Source organism: Cynocephalus volans, chromosome 13 (genome assembly GCF_027409185.1).
Source record: "Cynocephalus volans isolate mCynVol1 chromosome 13, mCynVol1.pri, whole genome shotgun sequence".
NCBI lineage: Eukaryota > Metazoa > Chordata > Mammalia > Dermoptera > Cynocephalidae > Cynocephalus > Cynocephalus volans.
The window spans coordinates 7,452,823-7,477,214 of NC_084472.1; the positions used below are offsets into that span (position 1 = coordinate 7,452,823).

Sequence of the window (24,392 nt, forward strand, 5' to 3'; positions counted from 1 at the left end):
ATTACTCAATAATTCCCCTCTAACTAAACATCCCATTTAAAAGTTTAATTTTAAAAAGCATTAGACTCTTAGGGAAAAAAAAAAAAAAAAAAAACAATACATTTTATCTGGCTTAAAATTATTTTAAAATTTATTTTTACATACCAAAAGCTATAACCTACTCCATTTTTCAAGCTTCCTTTGATCATTGACAGGCATTAAATTCTCAGATGCAATGACTTGGTCTCCTGTAAAGAAAATTATACTCATCTAAAAAAAATTCTGATTCCATTAGTTTAGCACAGAAGTACAAAAGTCCATGAAAACAATGTCCTTGCACAACTCATCTGTTCGTTTAAGTGTACAGCTTTCTCATATACAGGAATTTGAGAACCACTTCATAGGACAGAAGCACACCCAGTGTCAATGTGCACACATAATCTCAAGTGTGCGTCAGGGCTGCCAGGTCCTTCCTGGGGAAGCAAGGACGGTGTCGTGCACGCAAGTGGTGGCAGTAACAGCATTTATACTGTACAGATGCAGCCTCTGAAGATACATGCATTTGATAAAAACAAGAAGACATTTGTTGTACAGCACATGTTCCGTCTTTACAGCATGAGAACAGTAGACTGTTTATCCTGCAGTAACTCACGTCAGGGATGTATAATTTCTGTGACGTGCACCAAGACAGCCCATGTCCGGTCTCGCTGTCCACTTGCCTCTCACGTGAACTCTGCCCAAAGTTCTGTTTCTTTGGTTTTGATATTTATTGCAAAATGCAAAAGTCGCCCACTCCTCACATTATCTTATGCTTTCTGAGCAAGTTCCAACCAAAATGAAAAGGTGATGCTAAAAGCTCTACGTGAACTAAAATGAGGACCACAAGGAGCCCAGCTGCTCCGCAGTACATGATGAGAACCGTGTCCTCACGTGGGAGGTAGCACTTGGAGAGGGCGTGGTCTGCGGGCGTTAAGCTGCCCTGGAATAAACAGAAACGGGGAGTTACACTGCAGCCACAGCCCCTGACGCAGCTCAACACAGCAGCAATGACAGAGGAAAAAATGACAGAGGAAAGGCCGCCTCGTTGGGCTCCCTCAGGCAAGGAAGCAAAGTGACCCTCTTCACCTGGGAGCAAGGAACATGGCCTTTACCTGCACAGGTCACCACCAACCACACAGCACCAGCAAGAGAAGGAAGTCAGAGGCCAAGTGTGCCAGGTGCAGGAGGCCTGGGACACGGACCTCTCCCTACTAAACCAACCCCTTGCACAGTGAGTTCCCATAAAATGTAGGGGGATCCATGGCAGAGGTTCAGAGGGCATCCTGGAGACCAAGGATCAGTGGTCAGCAGGAACAAGGAGTAAGAGGGTGTTTTCAGGCCACTTAAAACTGAAACAAGCAGGCTGCTAGCTCGAAATACATGTGCCTGGGTTGCCTCCAGGGGCTTTTCTTTGTAGACATTTTTGCTGTGCGGAATGAGTGGCAAATGTTTTCATTTGCTTTGAATTTGAAGTTTCCCCTACCTTTTTAAAAGTACCTGACACAAAAGCATTATGAACCAGATGCAGGAACCCATGGCTAAAAGAAAGGAGCTAAAACGTCAGTGGTCATTGAGACGATGTCTTTAATCAGCCCTCTAAAGCGTTTTCTGCCAGGGCAAATGGGCATGTGTGGAAAATAAGAGAAGTTGACTGAATACAGCTAATGAATAAATGATCTTGCTTCCTTAGACGATTAAACACACACACACACACACACACACACACACACACACACACACACACACACACACACACACACACACACACACACACACACACACACACACACACACACACACACACACACACACACACACACACACACACACACACACACACACACACACACACACACACACACACACACACACACAGCAATCTCAAGAGGACGCTGCTCTCCCCTAACGATGAAGGCCTCTGAAAACACTCCTCTCTTGCCCTCACGTAACTGCCACCGCCCCAGGAGGAACGTTGTTGATTTGTTCCCAGAAAGGTCTTTAGAGAGGGGGCACTGGAGGGAGGAGAATCTATTTATGGCTTTTGTGTATTTCTACAGATTGCAGCAATTAAATAGTTGATTACTGTGTTGATTTAAATACTTATGAAAGCTTTCAGACAAAAATAAACTTTCACGTTACCATGATGAAACTGGGGTTGTTTCTGTTCCTCCAACTGAAAGACGGGACGCTCAGCTCCAGGAGTCCTCCCGCATGGAGCACCTCACAGGCACTGTGCGTGTGACCACTCAGGACCAGGCGCGGCCGGAGCCACCACAGCAGCTGGTGGCCAGGGAGACAGCAAGGCAGGCTGTTAGTACCTCCCGGCCAGGCAGGGCTGCTGCTGGCACCGTCTCATCATATTGAATACTCAATCCTTACTTTGTAGGATTTTTTTTTTTTTTCTTAAAATCCTTTGGTTTGTTTATACTACATCAAAAGTAAAGTCAGCCTCTTAAAACCTACTCATCTCTTCCCAGATTTTATGAATTTTTATATTTCATTTTTATAAATATTTCCATAAGTTTATATTTATAAATACATCCTGTAACTATATTTACATTTTATTAAACATAAATGTAATATACAAGGGTACTTCAGAAAGTTTGTGGAAAAGTAGAATTGAAGGATAACAGGAATCTTTTTATGAATTTTCAAAGTACCGTCATATATTACATAAATATATTTATTTAAGAAATCACGTTTTAACTAAGTCCATAAAAATTTAACTCTAAGTTCCATTCGCATTTCCAAATATATTTAAGCTGGGGGCCGGCTGGTTAGCTCAGCTGGTGAGGGCACAGCCTTGTAATGCCAAGATCACGGGTTCAGATCCCCAAACCAGCCAGCCACCAAAAAAAATTCAAATATATTTAAAGTTGGTGAAAAAACTTTGAATGCAAAGAACAACTGAGAATATTATTGACCTGAGATTAGGAAATAAAAGTAGATTTACTGAAATTTTTAAAAGGGAACAAAGCAATTAAATGAAAATCTGAGATACTGCCAGAACCTTGCCCTCCACTCTCCAGCTGATAACCCTGAGTCTGTGGTTAACATGTAAGTAGGTGAGGGTTACACGGTGCCATGAGGCGCATCATAACCCACAGGCACACCTTTTGTGAGGCCTCCCTAGAGAGCACATCATACTTCTCCTTAAACAGGACGGTCCTCTCCTCTGGAGGAGCGGCGTCTTCCCCAGAACAGTCAGCATCACTTCTCCGATACAGTGGGTAATGCTGTCCAGGAGTGAAAGAGGAGTCAAGTGGGTTTCACAAACTCCAAGACCGCTCTGCCCACTGCGTGCTGCTCCTTCATCCCCCATTCACCTGCAAGAGGACCGGGGCGGAGGCGGGGAGCGGCTGCACATCTCCACACTGGCTGGGAGGCTGCTCCTGCTGGTGAGAAGTCAGCCTGTTAATCCACCGAGCCTGACAGTCCCCAGCCGGTGGGAAGGGAGGTGGGAGCTGAGTGACTAACAAGAGCACAGAGGGCACCTCATGGTGCCCTCGGAGGACTCGAGGACAGAAGGCACCTGCACCGTCCCAATCATCTCCTACCTCTCGGGAGCAATTCAGTTTGCGAGAAATTTCAGTGAGTTCAGCTTCTGCTTCAGAACAGATGCCACAGCCATCCCCTTCCAGTGCGACACTGTTGACCATCACAAAACTGAGGCAGATGGGAGCAAGCAGAAGGTCAGGGCCACGGAGTCTGCATATGTTGTTTTCTTTTGCCCGTTGTTTGCAGGAAAGGAAAACTAAGTGTCCGCAGTATGGAGAAACAAGCCCAGAACAGCTTTAAATCCCAACTAGACTAATTTTATGTTTTTAAGTATGAGTTGACATTAACAAAACAAAAAAACAGCATTACTGGGAGTTGAGTCCAAGACACAGTAAGAGGATTTTTAACCCTAAACTTGTGAGAAATCCCAGATTACAGAAGCTCTGAGGTCAGATTATCTGAAAGCTCAGCCTCTAACCAGAGACATGTGCCCCTGCGCACGTTACTTAACCTCTCTGTGCCTCATCTGTAAAGGTGGGCATGAGAACGCCCACACCAGCAGCTGTTGATGGATTAAATGACAGAGGCTGCCACTAGGAAACACTCTGTAGATCTTAGACCTTGTTATGGCTACGTAGAGTGACCCACAGGGAACATTCAGTAACTATGTGCACACAACAAGTAAGGCAGACTGCAGGGTGCTGGTTAGAGCTAACTGGGTATGGTAACCCCAAACTAGGATAGTAACAGTCAATTATGCTTATCCCCTGCTACCTTAATTATATTTTTCATAGACTCTCACTAAATATGCTTTTATTTCCCACACACATAACCACCAGGGCATGAAGAAGGTACCTGTCAGTAAAGACTGCTTGAAATTTAAACAATTTTAGAGATAAGGAGCTGACTAATCGTATCTGCAATATGATAACTGTGTTTAAAGTTCTTAAACACTGCACGTACAGGGAAATAACTCGAACTGTGTGGTAGGGTCTATGGTGATACAGGAAAGGACGCTACTCCTAGAGACTCTGCCCTCCAGGCAGAGGCAGGGAAAGGTGAGGATTTGTGGAAAACCCACTGAACTCTCATCTCTGGGCACTCTACAGAGGTGATCTCACTTGACGGCCCAGTGAGCTGCAATAGCCAAAGTCAACAGTACTGGGCCACATCAAGGATGGGATTAAAATACAAAATTTCCTCTCCCACCTTTTTTCTCTCTACTGTGTCTACCAGAATAGAGTGTACAGCCTCGCCCAGTGTGCTGGAGACACACCACGACCTGAAAGCATCCAGCGATGGACACTGAAATGGCCTCACAGAGGGGGTACTGAATGCTGGTGGTCAGGCCCAGGGTTGGGATGCTCCGGACTAAAAGTCAAGGCTGAAGGAAGGGGGTAGGCACACGTGACAGAGGCACTGCAGACAAACTGGCCACCAAATCCCAGGACACTGTAACTACGGGAACAGCCTTTGTAAAGTAAAATAAGTAAATTTTGAGTGAATAAAAAAGACTTCTTTTCAAAGAGGACTGACGCAATGTACACCACCCAGAGACAGTGCAGACAGAAAGAGTATCATTGCTGCAAGCACCGGGCAGAGTCACAGACTGGCCGATTCCCTGGGCGTTGTTAAGGAAACCTAGGGTGTTTTGAGGTTTCCCACCTATCAACTCCCATGGTGACCGTCCACAAGGACAGCCTGAGTACCATTGTCAGAGAATAAAAACCAGACCAGAGAGATCATGGGTCTTACCCAGTAGGGCAGTTAACGGTAAAAAATGAAGTTTTCAAAAGAATAAAATAAGTCCATTGATTTAATTAAATAACAAATAAGGTTTCCAAGGACTAAAGGTTTTCATAATAATTCATAAATAATACTCACTTAATTCCTTTCCAAGAAAACAGCCTTTCAGAGTTGAAAACTTTCTCAAATCGTTTTACTCTGTATGTGCTCATCCTATATTCAATTATAAAAAGAAACATTTTTCAAAACAAGCCATCTGAGAAACTCTTAGAGTTATCGTGAACACAGACAATAACTTAGGACTTGAGTGTCACACTAGCGTCATTAGTTAAGAACTCCAACTGGCCCCCAGGTATGGAGGTTGGAATCTCAGCTCCCCCGATGACTATGAGGCCAGGGGCAAGGTACTGAGCTCCTCAGGACCTCAGTTTCCTCATTGGTATGACGGGTAGAATAACAGGACCATGGTAAAGATTAAATGAGATAATATTTGGAACTAAAGTACTTAAAACAATCTGGCAGATCATAAGCACTGTAGCACTACATAAGTGTTAGCCATTCCAGTCTAAATGGTTTTGTTTTCTGATTCCCAAAGAAAATAATTGGCCATTAAATGTATGTTTCAAGTTAAATATTTCCCAAGGGCATATACAATTCATTCTCTCAACATATACTTGTTGAGGGCATACTATGTGCCAAGATAAAAATCCCTTAAGGAACTTACATTCCAGAGAAAATCAAATTTCTTCGATATACCTCAAATAAGGCTTTCACCTGAATTATAATTTTAAATTTATAGTTAACAAGAGTTCTACTTACTGATAATGGAAGCCAATGTCATGGTTGCCAGCAACCACCTTGAGCTGCACATGACTTGGGTGTCTGAACATTCTCTGAAACCGCTCCACATCATCTGCCCAGGCCTGAGGGGAAAAGGGTCACTGCTGAGGGCAGAGAACCTTCTCTTCCTTGTGGCTAAAAAACACAACCCCTATTTTGATATGAGAAGTTAATTCCCCTGTCTAAATCAGATGCTCATAAAGCCTACACAGAACTTTGAATTTCTAATTCTATGCAGTGCTTCCTTTTCCAAGACTACAGTTAATACTTTAAATTATTTGATGCCAAATTTTAATTAAATGGTATCCTCCCCCATCTTAAAACATTAACTGATAATCCTCCAAAATGTTTGGTTTATACACCTATTACTTCAAGATCCCCTGAAGAGCACGCATGGACCCCGGGTTGAGAACTGCTTCAGATCTGAACATGTTGTAAGAACTGGCTCTTGGAAAATGCCAAGTAAATTCTTCATGTGTCTCAACCAAGACAAAGATAAGAACAACCTCCAGGTCATCACTCCCCTGAGGCTACGACTGTGGGAATGAGAACCAATGAGATGTGAGATAAAGATAAAAGATATTGTAATAAATATTCCAAGATTATTCTAACATTTGTTTTAACTATTAAAGCTTCAGAATTATGTCAGTATAGCTCTTATTTTTATAAGCCTAAAAATATCAATTGGACAAACACCCTAGCATAGGCACAAAAAAATAAAAAATAAAAAAAACCTCTGTTCTGGACAGTAATTAACTTTATCCTAAAAATTTTAAATATAGCACAACCTAGTTTTACATATGGCACAACCTAGAGAAATATGCTGGGTAGAGAGTCCTTCAATGTATATACAAAGATTTCACTTTAAAAAATAATACAGTAGGCCAGCCCGTGGCTCACTCGGTAGAGTGCAGTGCTGATAAAAAATAATACAGTTAAAATAACATAAAATCAGAATAACAAACTTGGAAACACATAAAATGTTGCCCTTAATTTGTAAAAGCAACATAGACAGCCAACCTCATTTTTTAACTAATTGCTTTTTACATACAGCACTGCCATTATTATATTTAATTATAGCCAAGATTATAACAAACATTGCAACTTTGTAAAAAGTGGGTGCCTATTATATCTGGACCAAGACTTTCTTTATACAGCTTTTGGATTGTCCTGGGAAATGCCAATTAATTTTTTAAAATATCTCCCAAATAAAATCCCCTCCAAAAACCATTAGTGACAGAACATCTTTAACTAAGCAGCAAGAACAGCTCTTTTCTTCATTTATTCCAAGAATATGATAAGCACTCTGACAGCTAAGGTAAGAACAACCTTTCTCTTTGGTTTATAGAAAGGCCTACATTACCCAGGTAGGGGTCTTGGGCCCCCCTGAAAACAGAGGAGCCTCACACCAACTCTCCATGGCTCCTGTCACTCAGAAGGAAAATCAGAGGAGAGCAGCAGGCAGCTTTTGCAGCACAACTCTCATAATGTAGTGGAAAGTTAGATGTGCATTTCAGCATGCATCCTGTAATTCTGCTGACAACTGAGCAGCATCTATCTCACCTGTTTTTCCCTTTCCCAAGAGGTTCACAGGACTGTGCATTCCAACCAAATGGTGTCTGGCTAATCTCCATATCTCCCACACAGACAAACAGAAGATTAGCCAACCTAACTCAGGATTAGCATTAGATACAAATCCCAAGAATCTTCAAGACAGACTCTACATTTCCAATATCAGCACTAAGCAAAACTTCCACCTCGAGCAGATACTGCATAATGGACTCTCCAGGCTACCTGTGTTGGCCCCTCAAAGCAGGATCAGGGCTCCTGGATCACAGGATCATACCTGGGGGGAGCTCCACTTCCCTTCATCAAAGACGTCCCCCAGGATGAAGACGACGTCTGGCTGCAACCACCACAGGGCCGTCTGGAAGGCCCTCTCCATCTGCCACTCCCTCGGGACCAACAGAGAAAGAAGTAAAGCATCAGTGTGCAGCGTGGTGGAGGCTGTTTCTGTCCTATGGGCCATTTAAACGGTGAAGTAGAGGGTCCCTTCCTCCTGCCATGCCCCCGCTCCTGCATTCCACCCTCTGCTGGGAAGGGCCAGGTGACTGAGTGTGGGGAATTAAGGCACCAGAGGAGAGGGGCTGTCCCTCCCGCACACCTCGCACACTGCTCCTCATCGCAGTGTCAGGGACAGCCCGTGCTGCACTCTGAAGTCATGACTCAGCTCAGTCAGGAGCCCCAGGACCGCAGAGATCCCCTGCGCAGCTTCTAGAGCTGCCCAGTTCAGACCAATCTCACACCCCCCAGGAGGTGACAGCATCCAGCTGAGGTTTCACTTCTTACAAGGACCTCAACTTCCTTGCTTCAGAGTTGGAGGGAGATGATGGCAGAAACAGACTAGCCAACATCAAACAGGAAAGCCTGTATCCACACAAGCAACTGTGCCAGCAGCCGTGCCAACCAGGCAGCGCGCAGGTGAAGCAGGCCATGACAGGCAACAGACTCAACTTGCCGCTCTGCCCGACGACAAGCCGCATGGCCTTGAGAACACTGCCTACACTCTCTGAGCCCACTTTCTTCACTGGCAAATGTAATTTTTAAAAATCTGCTTTCACAGAAGGGAGCGTGGGCAGGAGCCAAGGCCAGTGTCCCTCAGCTGCCCTGCCCAGCTGCTGCTCCCTACGAAGCCAGACGCTTGTCCTGGGGCCTATACATAGGGAGGTAAATTCGAGTCAGCAGAGGCTTTTCACACTCCGAGTAAACTGCTGCTTGGCACATGCCACCATTTCAAGGTTTGTCACTCGAGATGCCTCACAAAACACAGTTCTCAGATTTTCTTGATTTAATGTTATTCTCCCTGGAGAGGAAAGAATCTAGAAACAGCAGCAGCAAGAAGGCATTGAAGAGTGCCTGGACAGACCGGATATAAAAAAGGCCATTTGGTAAGACCTAAGCAAAGCCAGAGAAACCGCAGTCAGCTGGCCCTCTCTACCTCACGCCTCCTTTGGTTTGAAACTCTTAGTGAGAAGGGATAACAGCCCTCCATCCTTCTTGCCGCCTTCTGGCCTCTGTCATCCACCCCTGGGACATTAAACATCTCGCCCACCCACCCAACATCGGGCTGGTCCATACCCAAAGCACCCTGAGGATACTGCCCCTTGCAAGAATAAAGACACATTCAGAGAGGCACATGAAACCACGGGGAGGAAAAGGGGCCCCGTACAGGTCACTAGGGACAAGGAGAGAACTCTGCTGACCCCATGGTAAGAGCCCCTATCAGTGCCTCTTGGTGGGCACTAGTCATAGCAGCTGGGGGGAAACAATCCAAGTGTCTGCCCACAGCTGAGTGGATCCACACAGGTGGTATGCACGTACAGGGAATATGATTCAGCCTTAAAAAGGAGAGATCCTGCCACAGTGTATGACAGGGATGAACCTTGAGGACACTAGGCCAGTCACAAATGGACAAATACTGCATGATCCCATTCATATGAGGTACCTAGAGTGGTCAAATGCACAGAGACAGAAACTATAATGGTGGTTGCCAGGTCTGGGGAGGGGAGAGAATGAGGAGTTAGTGCATAACAGGTGCAGAATTTCGGTTCAGGAGGACGAAAAGTTCTGGAGACGGACGGTGATGATGGTTACACAACTATGTAATGCCACTAAACAGGACTCTTAAAAATGGTTAAGGTGATACACTTTATGTTATGTGTATTTTACCACAGTTAAAAATAATGAGGCTGGCCAGTCAGCTCAGTTGCTTGAACATGGTGCTGATAACACCAAGGTCCAGGGTTTGATTCTGCACTGGCCAGCAACCCAAAAAAAAACCACCTGGTGGAAGAACAGATGGACTGTGCTGGGGCAGGTCTGAGTTGGAGAGACAGGATCTGCTCCCTCCCCAGGGACACATCCTCAGAGAGACATCCCCAGGGAGATAGGCACGAACCTGCTCTGCTCCTCTTGCTGCCCAAAGGGGGGCGAAACCCCAGTGGGCTCAAAATCACACACCAGTGAAGGTGAGAGGGGACCAGCAACCAAGACTGTGTCCTCCCCTGCCCAGGGGACCACTCCCATGTGCCAGGCACTGCGTGGGCATCTTCTTCACACAGCTGTGAGGTTTCCTCTATTAGCCCAGTTACAAAAGACGGGGCAGGGACTCAGACGGGACCTAGTAACTTGCCCAAAGTCACAAAGCTAGTCAGTGGCCCATATATAACTCCCCAATTGTGGGGCCCTGAATACAGCAGACACTCAGTAAACACTAAGTCTGAGGAGAAGTGAAAGGCCCCACATGTCCTTCTCCGAGAGGAAAATAACTGAGTGACCTGAAGCCACTCAGCCTGACCCGTGGGGAGAGGGCTGTACCCTTTTGCCTACAGAATTTCCGAAGGATTCATGGTTTAACTTCTTACCTTCGTAATTTGTCCAGCCAGTGGCCTCTGACCTCCCCAAGCAAGTGGGTATCCGCCAAAAACATGGCTCTCAGCACAGGCTCAGGAGTCTCTTGTTCACTGTCATAGGCTGGAGTTTTCACCTCAGGCCAATTACACCAAAAGATTACTAAGTAATAGACTAAAAATTCACAAAATAGAAGCACAGCAAAGACAACAGCTATGATTCTCAACAGCAGTGAACTCCTCTTCAAGAGACGGAAAGTCTGCCTTCCAAGCCCCAACCTGGTCATAGCCATTTCTCTTCCCAGCTGCCAGCAACTGAGAGCCAAATCCACCCAAAATTCACCATGAGAAAACTGTGGAACCCTGGGTAGGGCAAAGATGGTGTTCAGGTCTTAGCTGTGCACCTGCAAGGAAACGAAAAAGAACGGAGTTATGTTCCTTAATAATACAAATATCAGCACCTCCACCTATTAAGAACTAATGAATTACAGAATCCCAGATAAATTAATTGTCTAGTAGCTTTACAATGACAACACATCAGATTACTAATAAGAAAAACAACTGACTCCTTCAAGGTCTCTATACTCCACATGCCAGAATAATGCTATTACAATGATCTTCCCACTAAGATGACAAAGTTGTATTAATACTCTAGAAAGCATCGAATGAGAATCCATCAGAAGGGTGTGTGTTAAGACAGGAGCCATAATCACATGTAAGTGTAATTTGATTTCTAAAAGGACTCACCACCACACCTCCATGACCTTAAAAATCAACAGGTCACACGCCCCTGTAATGTGCTGCCTCTGGTGCAGTCCATCACTTTTCTGCTCTTCTTTTCCACAAAAGAAGTAAGTATTCATGGACAGTGTACTTCAAAGATCCAAGCAATTCATTCCACACTGGACTCAGAGGTGAGCACCTGACAGGGCCACCATCTGTGATGGGAACACAGAATACTGCAACCGCGCTATGCGCGTTTTCACAAAAACAGGTTTTCCCCAGCAAATCAGCCTTGACACTCTGGATGGCCTGGTTTTGTAAGACATTTATGTGCAGTGGCTTCTCCCGGGAAACCTTCAAAATTGTTATGGATTTCTCCTGAGTCTTAGATGAACTTTGCATCCTATAGCAAAAGCAGCTATTTTTGAGACACGTGAAGAGAAAAGTTGTCCAAAGTCTGCCCTGAGACAGTCTGTGAGAGGTGGCGTTCTGCTTCAAGGTTCCTCAGCCTGTGCTCAGGATGACAATGGAGAAGGGCAGTGACCTGGAGGCTATAGGGAGCTCAGATACCAGGGAAGCCCCTGAAGGCCTGCAGCAGTGGGAGGAGCACGGGAAACACCTACCAGACACCCTAACAGAGCCAATAAAGAAAGAAAAGCCTTTTCTGGGCAGATGGTCTTCTAATAGAAATCTAGGAACTTCATATGGTTCATAGGCAGGGAGTCAAGAACTATCCCATTTCTACAGGGTCTGAAATAATCTCTGTGAAATCCAGTCATCAGAAGTGTTGACATTTGCAGACAGAAACCAAGAATAAGCGCCAGTCCCTGTAAAAGTCCCCAGCTTCTTTCACAGTCATGTTCTGTAATAGGCAACCATTAAGATAAGGAAGAAATGTAAACCTTACCTAAAGAAAAATAAATAGAGGTGAACATGTACTTTGAGCCATCATCAGAAGTTTAAAACTCAGGGCTGGCTGGTTAGCTGGGTTAGTTAGAGCTCAGTGCTAACACCAAGTCAAAGGTTCAGATCCCCATACTAGCTAGACACCAAAAAAAAAAAGGAAAAAAAGTTTAAAACTTAACTACAGAATTGGAAACACCTTCAGAACTGATAAATGAGGAGGCTTCTCAGGACTATTCAAGCCAAGCGCTGGCAGTTGGCGTGCTGTGCTGTTAGGTGTGCGCCTCCGCTTGTGGCTCTTCAGCAGAGGGATGACGGGGGTCGGTGAGATGGATGGCCTGGGGACCCTCATCCTTCCCTGTCTTCACCCAAATGGCATCACTTACATCAAGTACTCGATTAAAGAGGGAAGAGTAAACAATTGCTAGATTTTAAGCATGTCCTTTCAGATAGAAAGGTCAAAGGCAGCCTTTGGAACCAACTGCTCTTACTGGAATCCTCCTGAGAAAACCCACGCTATCTTTACCAACCGCATCCCAGCCCATCAGTGGTCACGTGTTGTACCTTATCTTCTTTGCTTAGAACTTACTTGTTATTTCTGTTTTCTCTAAGGTCAAACAACATGTGACACATAACCAGAATCACCTTATACTTTTACCTTCCAACTGGGGACACCTTCAAGAGAGAAACGTGGCACTAATAATAACTGGGCAACGACATAAACCAGAACTGTCCCAGCAACTCGGGCTGCGCAGCCACCCTGTGCACAGCCCCACTCTGCAGCTTGCTACTTTGACACAGGCAGGAGACAGGAGCAAGGCTTGCTTGCTGCCATCCACCTTACCTGTAGTCAGACTTTAGAATGATCGCATCAATGCTGTCCGTAACCACACATCAGCAAGGCTAAGGGTATGGATCCTCTACTTGGCTGACACTCAGAAAAAAGAAAAGAGAGAGACTCTAAGGAATGATGAGTATGCTCCATAAAACCATCCGTTTTCCTGTTTTGATTATATCAAATATATCAAAAGCAACCATTTGACCTTAATATCTCATTCTCTTTCAAAAGGCCAAACATCCTAAAAGCTAAGCTCAAAACAGCAGTTCAAACCTCCTAAAACCTTCTGTTTCCACAAACCATAGAGGACTGGTTGAGAGGGAAGGAATCCTGACCTTCATTCTACTGCATAAACCTTTGCTGCCTTATGGGTTTCAGCTTTCCTGAGATCAAATGCCAGGACGACAACTTGATGAATGCTCTTCTACACCCACTTCTTTCAATCTGAGAGAGCCTCGTTTGTGCAGCTATGACCAAGAGGGGCAGGAAACACCCACGAGAGGTGAGCAGGTGAGCGGCAGCAGACAAGGAGAGGCACCTTCAGGGGCCGGCCCAGGCGGGGCAAGGAGGCACTGGGACACTAGACTGTAGTCCTGCAGCTTCCCCAGACCAGACAGCAGAACAGCCATGCAGAGGCAGTCCAGACCCTGATTCCCTACAGTTGGTCCCAGCTGCAGCGACTGACTGGTAAGCCCCCGATAAGCAGGACCACGCCACCAACAAACCAAGGGTTAGGGGAGCTCCAGCCCTTTCCTCCAACTTCCATGTTCTTTTTTCCACAAAGAAATAAAAAATATCCTACAAGAGCAATTCAACCAGAGGAGGACTTGGGAGGAAGGAAAGGAGGAGAAGGGAGAGAAGAAGGGAGGAAGAAGGGTGAAGGGAAGAAAAAGACAGAAAGAAAGAGAGAGCAAGCAAGCTCGCTGGCACCATTACGTATTATTGAGAAAACCCTAATACCATGAGAATCAGCTCTCCGGCATAATGCAATCATTTGAGGGGAAAAAAATTAACAGAGTGAAAACTTTATTTGGACAACTTCTGACATCAGATCCTTAAACAGAATTTCTTTTGGTCAAATCTTGGAAAATTTCTTTTCTTCCTCTACCTAAAACTTATAGAATTAGTATTCCCAGTGCTGTCTTCAATGTTATAGCCAAAATATGCCCCTTTTTCCCTCCTGAAATGAAGCAACAACTTGTACAGCTAATGGAGGTAGAGGAAGGGATCCATTCTCTCCCCAGAAATGGCACCAGCAAGGCCACCAGGCCATTCAAAGCCATGTTTGGTAATGAGATATCATGCCTACCAGAAGGCTGCTTCTGGATGGGTGCAAAGTGACCTGGTCTGTCGTTGCACTCACTCCCCAGGCGAAGACTTACACCAGCCTCAGGCAGGGAACTGCTGCCTCCTTTTCTGACTTGGCTGAGGGAAGGAAACCAGCTGACCTAAGAGCTAGAGCCCCGCAGACAATACCGCCCTCCCTGCAGGGCAGAGGAAACAGAGCTCCCGGCAGGGCCCAGGGCCGCTTGCTGCTCCGCACATACTACCCGTCCTGCATGCCGGGAACACCCGCCCACGGAGCAGCAGCTACACCGGGATGAAGAGAACTCACGCCGGGCTCTGCTGGGCAGCCGCACACAGGCCACCTGCCCTCCCTGTACCTCACGACCACGGCACCTGTCTCCCAGAGGCCGTGGGGAGTGGTAGAAATAGTGCACATAAAAGTAAATCCTCCCGTGAGCTTTCTTTGGAGAAAGCAGCTCTTTTCAAAGAGAAGGCAAGGTAGTTCCTGGATTATCCCCTAGATCCTGAGGATCCAGGCAGCTGGGAAGTCTATGCCCCAGCTGTGTCACTTCCCAGCTGTGTGACCTCAGGAAAGTCACACAAAATAAGAACACACTCAAACACATGCAACCCAAAAAGCTAACAATGCCTATAACAAGGACATCCTTTTGGGTCTAAATCCGAAAGAGAAAGAGAAAGAGACAGAGAGAGAGTCTTGGGAGGCTTTGTTTCCTGGAGAATCACTGAGTCACCTCACCTTTTAAAGAATGCTACTGGAGGACTGAGACTGGTACAAAGGCTCTAAGTTGGTATCTGGTCCCCAGATCAGAGCGTGTTTGTCTGAAATAAAACAGAAAATAAGTTTTGTTGCTGAATGATCTTTCAATAGTGAACTATTGACAAGTAACCTAATCAATCTTGAAAGTAAAAAAGCTGAGAAGCTAAAGAAAAATGACCGACATTATGATTTTGTTCAAGAATGTCTTTTAAATCATAATACATCTATATATAAAATACATATACAACATTGTTCTATACTGCCCAACACCTAAGAATAAGAACTGCAATTCATAGCTGGGAGCCAAATAATTTATTCATTGACTGATCTTTTTTTTTTTTTTTAATTGACCGGTAAAGGGATCGCAACCCTCCGCACGGTGCTGTCTGCCCCTGAGCGCAGCTGCCATCTCTATGTAGGATCCGAACCCGCGGCCTCGGCGCTACGAGCGCCGCACTCTCCCGACTGAGCCGCGGGGCCGGCCCTCACTGACTGCTTTTTAATTAAAGCTATCATTACATATCTAAATCCTCCCCCCCCCAAGAAAGCATGAAAAATTACTATTTAATATGCGCTGACCTGTAGTTTCTTCTCTTACTTGTTCATTATTTTAAATACATTAGTACCACAATGTCATCAATGGCTATTTGCATGTGAAATCTTCCATCTTAAGTGGCATTTTTAAATAATAAGATGGATTCTTTTCTATCTACATCAGTTAAACCAGGGAGTGAGAGGCTCCTACAATTTAATACATGGACCTGAAGTAATAAAGATTTTTCCAGCAAATAAATAATTTCCAGAATGCTGTTTTTTCAATGGGTTAACTCGCAATCCTAAAAGAATAAGGAGGTTTCCTCATGCAGGGATAAGAAATAGCAATTAAGCTAGAAGTTTAAATGGTCAAAGGCGGGGCACGAGAACGCATATAAGAAGCAGGTTTTCCCGGGCGCTGGACACGGCGCGAGGCCGGGGCAAGCCCCGCAGCGTGAGCCGTGCGGCCCGGGCTCTCACCTGTGCTCGGGCCTGGCCTCGGCGGCTGGAGGCCCGGGCAGTGAGGCCCGGCGCCGGCCGAGAACCAGCTTCCTGCTTCCGCAGCCGCACGTGCGCGGCAGCCACGGCCGCCCTGGAACCCGCCCCGGCCCCTCCCCGGCCCCGCCCGGCGCCGGCGTTCTGGAACGCGGGCGGCGGAAGCTGGCGGGGGCGGGCTCGGCGGCCCAGGTCCCCCAACGAGGATGACGCAACACCTACGCTTGGCTGCCTGCTCCGCTCCTCGGCCCTCGGCGCCACCCGGAAGCGCTTTGCAGGCTCTTCCGTCTGCTGAGTCCTCGGTGGTGGCGCTCCGCTGGGACCCCTGGGGAGCCGCTGCCGGAGGGCGCGGGAAGGAGCGCTGGCAGAGCAGCAGAGAGCGCCGAGCTGTGCTCGGGAGAGCGTTCGACAGGGCCCACGAGAGCCGGCTGGCGACAGCAAAGGCGACAGTCACAGCCCGAGGCCGAGGAGGAGCCGGCCCGGGGGGAGCTGACCGTTGCGAGATGCCAAGCAGCTCCCGACCCTTGACGCGCTGGTCGGGTGGCGACGTCGGTTCCTTTCCCCCCCGAGGACCGAGACTGGGTCTCCTTCATCCGCATCTTCTCCGGGGCCTTGCAAAGAGCCTTCGAGAAATCTGCTTAAGAAATGTGTGAAGAGTAAATGAGACGGACAGAGTCACCAAATATTAGTTACAGATTTCCTTTTTCTTTACTAACGTTACCAGTGTTACAACAGCATAACGGCATGTTCACTTTTCAAAGTACTTTCACACCCACTACTTCAAATAATCATCAAAATAAGTTTGTAAATTAAAAACAGGAATGATGACCCCACATTTCAAGACAAGCTCCACATAGAGGCTTCCAACCACCAGTTCTGGTACATTTTTGCAGTCGACGAGTGTGGTTAACGTACTGAGAAGTAGTATGAGAAATCGTACAGAAAGCAACCAGCAAAATGCCTGGTATACAAGTATGCAGTAAATGGTTATTATTATTAATTAATATTATAATCTTTCCAGTTATGTCAGATGAACAATTCAACAGCACCAAAACCGGGATAACCAGACTCTGTATACATACTGATATGACGCTGTGGGACATATTATTGAGGACTAAAAGAAGAAAAAGAAAAAGAAATTAAACCCAAATAAGCCTACAACTCTAACTCTAACTACAAGCTTAAGGAAATACAGAGGCCAAATGAACGTGAAAGATTACACCTCCGGAAAGCAATCTGCCCAATCCAGGGAAGATGTGGGAAATTTCACAGACCAAATGACCCCGTTTCTTCATTGAAAAATAAGTGGCATCAGAAAAAAGGGGAGTAAGGGGAGCTGTTAAAAAGGAGGCATGAAGGCACACCACCCACGTGCAGTCTGTGGGACTTGTTTGGGTCATGATTAGGACAAACTAGCTTTTTTTTTTTTTTAAGACATTTTTGAAAAGATTGAGAAATTTAAGCATGGACTGGATGTTAGATGACATTAAAGAATTATTAGTAATTTTATTATGGTGATGCTGTTGGGGTTATGTTTTTTTAAAAGTCCCTATCAGAGAAATACACTGAAGTATTTACAGGCCATCTATATAATTCCTAGGATTTTCTTTAATACATTTCTAGGATTTGTTTTTCTTTTTTTTTTAGAAAAAAAGTGGGAGAAGAAACAATTTTGGCCAAATAATGTTGAAGCAAGGAGATAGGAACACAAGCGTTGTGATAGGCAGAATAATGCTCCCCCAAGATGTCCACATTCTGATATCTGAACCTGTGAATATGTTACCTTACATGGCAAAAGGGACTTTGCAGATGTGTTTAATATTGAGGACTTCGAGATGAGGAGCTTATCCTGGATTATCCCAGTGGGTCCCATCTTATCACTTGGTTCCTTACAAGTCAAGAACCTTTCCCAGCCATATCAGACTCAGAGGGAGCTGTAACAGTAGAAGGAAAGTCAGAGAGATGCAGTCTGACAAGGACGTGACCCGCTGTTGCTGACTTTAAAGATGGAGGAAGGGACCACAAGCCAATCCATTTCCTTGCCTTTTCCACAGTGAAAAAGGCAAGGAAATGGATTCTGTCTTAGAGCCTCCAGGTGCCCTGACAATGCCTTAAATTTAGCCCAGTGAGACCAGTGTTGGCCTCCTGACCTACAGGACCGTAAGGTAATAAATTTGTGTTGTCATTAAATTGGAGGTAATTTGTTACAGCAGCAATTGAAAACTGATACACATATTCATCTTATTTCTCTTTACCTTTGTGTATGTTTAAATTTTTTTGTAATAAAATAAAGTCCATAAAATATATACCTAAGAAATACATTTTTTCAAAGTATTTCATTTACATCTGAAGATTAATCTGACATAGCATAGAATTATACAATGCATTTTAATTTGAAAAAACATTATATGCCATAATCGCCTTTTTAAAAGCATTAAGTATGTAATTAATAAAACATTGATTTTTCAAATGTCATAGATATAAAAAAGCATGGTATAACCTATTCCCAACTTTAGAATTGGTTTATATAGGCTGATTTCTATCAAATCTTCATACTGACATGGCTTCAAGAATGCTAACATTTATGAAAGTAATTTTTCTCCTAGCATACATTAATTTCAGGAAACAGACAAAACAATGAGTAAATAAAGTTTATTCAATAGAATTTTTTAAGATACAATCTCCCAAAATATGTAAAAGAATAGTTTAAAATAGAACCCAATATTTTAATGTAATTTCTAATTTTCAAATAATGTATATTAAGCATTTTCTATTATATGAATAAATTACCCACATTTTGCCAAATTTGCTAAAACAAACAAGATCTATTTTTTTTTTTTTTTTTTTTTAAAGATGACTGGTAAGGGGATCTTAACCCTTGACTTGGTGTTGTGAGCACCACGCTCAGCCAGTGAGCGAACCGGCCATCCCTATATGGGATCCGAACCCGGGGCCTTGGTGTTATCAGCACCGCACTCTCCCGAGTGAGCCACGGGCCGGCCCCAAACAAGATCTATTAAAGAAAGTCCATATTTGAACTAATTTTATTAGTTGACTTAATGCCACTAACTAATTTTATTTCTTAGAGCACTCTTTTAAGTCATCGGTGTCCTCCCTATACATCTTAAGTTTCATATTTTACTTCACTTTCTTATAAACTATTTTTCTGTAGGAGCAGCCACATTGTGTAACATTGCTGTAGTATTTTAAATCTCCTTGCTGTCTTGTAGAAAAAGAAAAAAATCCCAGCTTACACTAAGGAAGCCTTGGAAACTCTGCCCTCTGCAATATAAAATGGTGTTTGAGAGCCTCAGAAGACAAAGCTGAGACCATTCTTACATGTTAAGCATGTTCACCCATTCAAAAAATATGTGCCTGCATCCGATCAATGAACACTGGGGAAAAACGAAGCACAGGAAGCTGAGTGCTCGTGCCCTCCGGTGCGCCAGGCAGGGCTTGTGCCTCTGCGGGCTAGGGACCAGGCCATGGCATCTGCTCGGTGTTTTCCAAGGCCATTCTCTCGGCACTGTACTGTGGAGATGGAGATGGGCAAAGGAACAGGAGGAATCCTAGAATTCAAGAGGATTTTCGTGAAGACTTGGCGGAGCAGATTTGTGTCGCGTGTCACAAATGACACAGACCTCGCAACACACAGCCACCTACATTTACCCAGTAGCCGCTCCCACAGCTCGGGAGTCCAGGCTTGGCTTAGCTGGTCCTGCGCTCGGGGTGTCACAGGTGCAATCGCTGCCAGCCAGGCTGTGGGGTGCCCATCCGGGGCTCCAGGCCCTCTTGCCGCTCGCCGGCTGTTGGCACAACTCGGCTCCTTGCGGTCGCAGGACTGAGGCCCTCAGCTCAGGGCCGCCTGCCTTCCCGCCACACTGCGGCTGCTGTTTCAGGGCCAAAAGGACAGTGTCCGCTGCTGCTGCTGCTTCCAGTCTCTCCAACTTCCACCTCTGACCTCTGCACCCTCTTAAAGGATTCATGTGATTAAGGCAGGCCCACTCAAGATACTCTCTCTAATCAATTTAACTTCAGCTCATTAGAGACCTTAATTACATCTGCAATATCCCTTCCCTGTTGCCATATAATGTAACCCAATCACAGGAGTTATATCAATAGGTCCCGAGCTCGCCCGGAGGAGGAAATTCAATTAGAACCCTTGGGCCGGCCCGTGGTTCACTTGGGAGAGCGTGGTGCTGGTAACACCAAGTCAAGGGTTAAGATCCCCTTACTGGTCATCTTTTAAAAAATTTAAAAAAAAAAAAAAAAAAAAAGACTCTCCTCCACAGGTGGTGTTCCACCTTCATTTCAAGAGAAAACACAAAGCCGAGAGAAGCCCCAGGTCTCTGTCAGAGTAGACTCCTTACATATTGTACATTGTTCTGAACTCTTCATAGAGAATCACTGGAAAATCAAACAAGACACCTAAACCAAGTTGGGGGGGGGGAGGGGAGGATGTAACTTTATGCAAAAAACAAAAACAAAAAAAAGTCAAATACAAAAGCAGAATGAGAGCTCACTATCAAAAGGAAACATCAAATAAATAATTTATATATTATTGGTTTTTAATGTAATGTATTATTCCCAATTTATCTGTTTTAGCAATCTTGATATGGCACATTGAGCTCTTGCTGAAGGTGGTGAAAGAACTTATAGGAACTATTTTTTCTACCTCGATTATGCATTTGGAATTTAGTATTTTGTTCTTAAGGTAAACTTCCTCGTTATCCTGTTTTAGATTATGGTAACTATTGCTTGTACTGTGATTTTAATAAATTACAAGAGAACTATGGGGGTGGGGGGAGTTGATACACTACAGTCAATCTGTAATGCCATGTTAAATGATTGATACATTTTATATCATTGTAATTTCCAAATTACCTTCCTACCTCATGTGTCCAATATAATTCCAGCCAGATTTTAAACTCCTTGAGAATAGGACCAATGCTTCATAGTTATTTATATCCTGAACAGCATTTAGTAGAATCACAACATATAATTGATTCCCAACCAAAATGTATTGAATGAGTTGAAAACAGAAAGATGTGTTAAGTGGTTGTCAGAGATTCTGGTTTAGGGAAATTTAATTTATTACTTTTAAGGGTAATTACTTCTAAGCAGCTTGGTTGTTAGGGCTTTCTTGGGAGGTTTGCTTTCATTCATGTGCTTAGTTCAAGTCAGAGTCCATAGTTCAAATCATTGAGAATGACTCACTAAATTTTTCCTCTTTATTTTTAACATGGATCAAAGGCCATTTACCATATGGTTCTGTGGACTGAACAACTAGCTAGCAAAACCAAAAACCCATGGACAATGTTTGGAACAAAACTAGCTAACAAGGTAGCCCCACAAACCCCAAAATGGAAGGGGTGGTGGGGATGAACCACAGACAGCTACAAGACCTGTGCAGTATCAGCATATATGCAGATAGAAGCAAAAACAATAAAGCATCTGGTGGACCTGAAGACAAGGGAACCCCAAAATAGCATCAGGTTTCCCCAGGAAAGCAGAGAGAACATCTGCTGAAAACGGAAAGGCTTTTGCTCCACCCAAAAGGGCAAGAAGCCCATGGGCTAGAGCAATCCCTCCTTCCAGGATGAGGCCCTGGGAACCTGAACCCCTTCCCCCACCCTTAAATATTAACTGACTAGGGCCGAACCCGTGGCGCACTCGGTAGCGTGCGGCGCTGGGAGCGCGGCGATGCTCCCGCCGCGGGTTCGGATCCTATATGGGACTGGCTGGTGCACTCACTGGCTGAGTGCCAGTCACGAAAACGACACACACACACAAAAATAAATAAATAAATAAAATAAAGAGTATGCATGCTTTTAAAAATAAATAAATAAATAAAATATTAACTGACTAGCTTTTCTGCTTCTGTAATTAGCTTGCACAAGGTTTTACAAGCCCCTGCGGGTGGGACTTTCTGGTAAGGGCAGATAAAGGACTTCCCAAGCCGCCCAAAGTTCACCCAGTTCCAGGAAGGGCATAACCACACAAGGGGTAGGCTGTTGGGCAATTCCCCAGTTCCTCAGCTGTATACCACCCCACTGAAAGCCACCAATGAATTTAAAAGTCACCTCAGTTGACCAATAAACTGTATACAACTCATCCTGTTGCCAAAGTCTGCCTACCAAACTGTATAAAAAGTGCTTGTGTTAAGAGCTCAGGGCCGCTTCTGTCCTGAAGACGGAGCGACCCCAGCACGCTGGAATAAAAACCTCTTGCTTGATTGCAACAATCTCTGTCTCCTGGTCTTTGTGAGACGAGCCTTCCCAACAAGTAAGATTCGCGCTTTCGGGCCAGTCTTACAGCCCCTCACAGAAGGGAACTCCCAGGATGGAATAAGAATTGTTCAGGACGTGGACTAGAGAATGTAGGAAAGAGAGAGTGCAGATAAAAGTGGCAAAAGAGAAGTTTCAGAAGACACACTTCCATATTTTAGCACACTAATGAAAAGAACAGAAGCATTTGCTTCTTCCACTTCTTTTCTGTGAAGCCTCTATGTGCATGCAAAATAAACCATTTTTCCTGTTAATCTGTCTTTTGTGACTTTAACTGGCAGGCCCCAGCAACTCAATATAAGAGGTTAGAGAAAAAGGTTTTCTCCTCCCCTGCAGTGTTGGCAATCACAAAGGTAGGACTGGGATACCCCTTTGACTCTGGACCTGGAGCGGAGGTCTCAGGAGGTCTGACAAAGCTGGGAAAAGGTATAAATTCTTACCAGGTCAGCCTCCTAGATTTCTGCAGGGGGTCCGATTAAATGAGGCTGGCCCAAATTTAATTAGCAGGAGAAAACACTTGGAGGAACTAGTTCTTTGGATGTTACTCTCAGGTGACTCTTGGTTTTGAGTACTCATTGGTTATTGATCTTTTCCCTCCCAGAGACAGCCATTGCTTTCCTTTTTTGTCTTGTTTTGTGTCCTTTCTGCCTGCCAGGGGGTGCCGGTTGTCAGGCCTGCACCTGCAGGTAGCCAGATGTAGGGCTGGGGCCCCAAGAATTTCTTTTTTTTTTAAAGATGACCAGTAAGGGCATCTTAACCCTTGACTTGGTGTTGTCAGCACCACGCTCTCCCAAGTGATTTAACCAGCCATCCCTACATAGGGATCCAAACCCTTGGCCTTGATGGTATCAACACTAGACTCTCCCAAGTGAGCCACGAGCTGGCCCTGGCCCCAAGAATTTCTAGTTAGCCAGACAAAAATTTAGGTTTCACCCCATTGTGTCTAATGGCCTATCTGCCAGCTGTCAGGAGACCATCTGATCCTTTCTTGCTTTTGACTATCTTTGGGAGTGACTCTAGATACATGCAGAGGCTTCATCTTTTGCATGCTGTCTGGGGGTACCTCTTGCCTACATGGTTAAGCTACAAAAAGACTTGTTGGTTTTAGTTTTGAGTCACATTTGGAATAGATATACCTTTAGAAAGGAAAAAAAGAAAAACAGGGAGAGGGGAGGTTCAATACTGCCAGGAAATTTTACTGTTTGTCCTGGCTGAAACCTGATGATAAGATATTTGCAAGAATTTTTTTTTTTCTTTTTTAAAGAGCTCAGTGGTCAGAAGTTGAACCAACTGGAGGCCAATATTCAGGGCTTGATAGGAGCTATTTGTAAGGCCTTATCTCCTAAGAATAACCGAGCTAAAATAGAACTATACTCAGAGGGGAAGAAAACATCCAGAAGCCTTTGTGTAAAAACTTATAAAAAAAAATTCCAAAGGTATACAGTCCTAAACCCAGAACATAGAAATCTTTTGATTTCCATCTTACTTGGAAATCTTCTCCCTGATATGAAGAAGCAAATTCAAGATAATGTAGTTGATGGGCAGGTCAGACCCTTAATGTTGTCACTGAGGCTGTGACTCAATTCTGTCCGTGCCTTACTGATCAAACTTACAAAAACAGAAATGCAGCTTTAAATTCAAAGCCCACTCATTCCTCTTACCAGTCCCCAAATCTCTCCTATTCATCACAAGATTCTTGCAGATACTGTAAAAGGTCAGGACGTTGGAACAGAACTACCCAGCACTTAAGGAAAAAAGAGGGAAAAACAGAGAGTAACTGCCCTGGACCTCTGGCACAGGGGCCATCTTCCCCAGCATATGCGACCATCTCTTCGGAATGTAAACTTCCAAGGAGATCATTCTTGACTCCCAGCCCAAATGCTTTATTTTAACTTCTTGAACAGAAACTATATTTTATCCATTCACATGGGCTTTAAAAACACCAACCAGCCACTTGGTATTTCCAAAACGTCTCTCACTGAAAATTCAGTCCTCAGCTTCCATTAGATTACATACCAGAGCAAATGAAAATTAAG

At 44.7% G+C, this 24,392-nt stretch overlaps 1 protein-coding gene across 4 annotated transcripts; it reads right to left on the reverse strand.

Moving 5' to 3' along the window:
* Window positions 1–147: 147 nt before the first annotated feature.
* MPPE1 (metallophosphoesterase 1) lies at window positions 148–16,168 on the reverse strand. 4 transcript variants are annotated; one of them, XM_063077188.1, is made up of 12 exons: window positions 16,055–16,168; window positions 15,020–15,102; window positions 14,285–14,400; window positions 10,527–10,915; window positions 7,949–8,057; window positions 6,082–6,185; window positions 5,401–5,475; window positions 3,576–3,684; window positions 3,345–3,410; window positions 3,132–3,254; window positions 2,158–2,298; window positions 148–958 (listed from the first exon to the last, which is right to left on the reverse strand). In XM_063077188.1, the coding sequence occupies exons 4-12, from the start codon at window positions 10,802–10,804 to the stop codon at window positions 776–778; spliced, it is 1,188 nt and encodes a 395-aa protein (XP_062933258.1). In that variant the 5' UTR covers window positions 10,805–10,915; window positions 14,285–14,400; window positions 15,020–15,102; window positions 16,055–16,168; the 3' UTR covers window positions 148–775. The 4 variants fall into 4 exon arrangements, with proteins under 4 accessions (XP_062933258.1, XP_062933255.1, XP_062933256.1 ...); XM_063077185.1 differs by having other exon boundaries at window positions 3,345–3,413; XM_063077186.1 differs by lacking the exon at window positions 14,285–14,400 and having other exon boundaries at window positions 3,345–3,413.
* Between the last annotated feature and the right edge of the window lie 8,224 nt (window positions 16,169–24,392).

Coding starts and splice junctions, on each gene's coding strand:
- MPPE1 (XM_063077186.1), bottom strand. CDS start 10,804: ATGGCTATGACCAGGTTGGGGCTTGGAAGGCAGACTTTCCGTCTCTTG. Junction 3,685..5,400: donor TTTTCTTGGAAAGGAATTAA/GTGAGTATTATT, acceptor CATCTGCCTCAG/TTTTGTGATGGTCAACAGTG. Junction 2,299..3,131: donor CTAGGGAGGCCTCACAAAAG/GTGTGCCTGTGG, acceptor CCTGGCCACCAG/CTGCTGTGGTGGCTCCGGCC.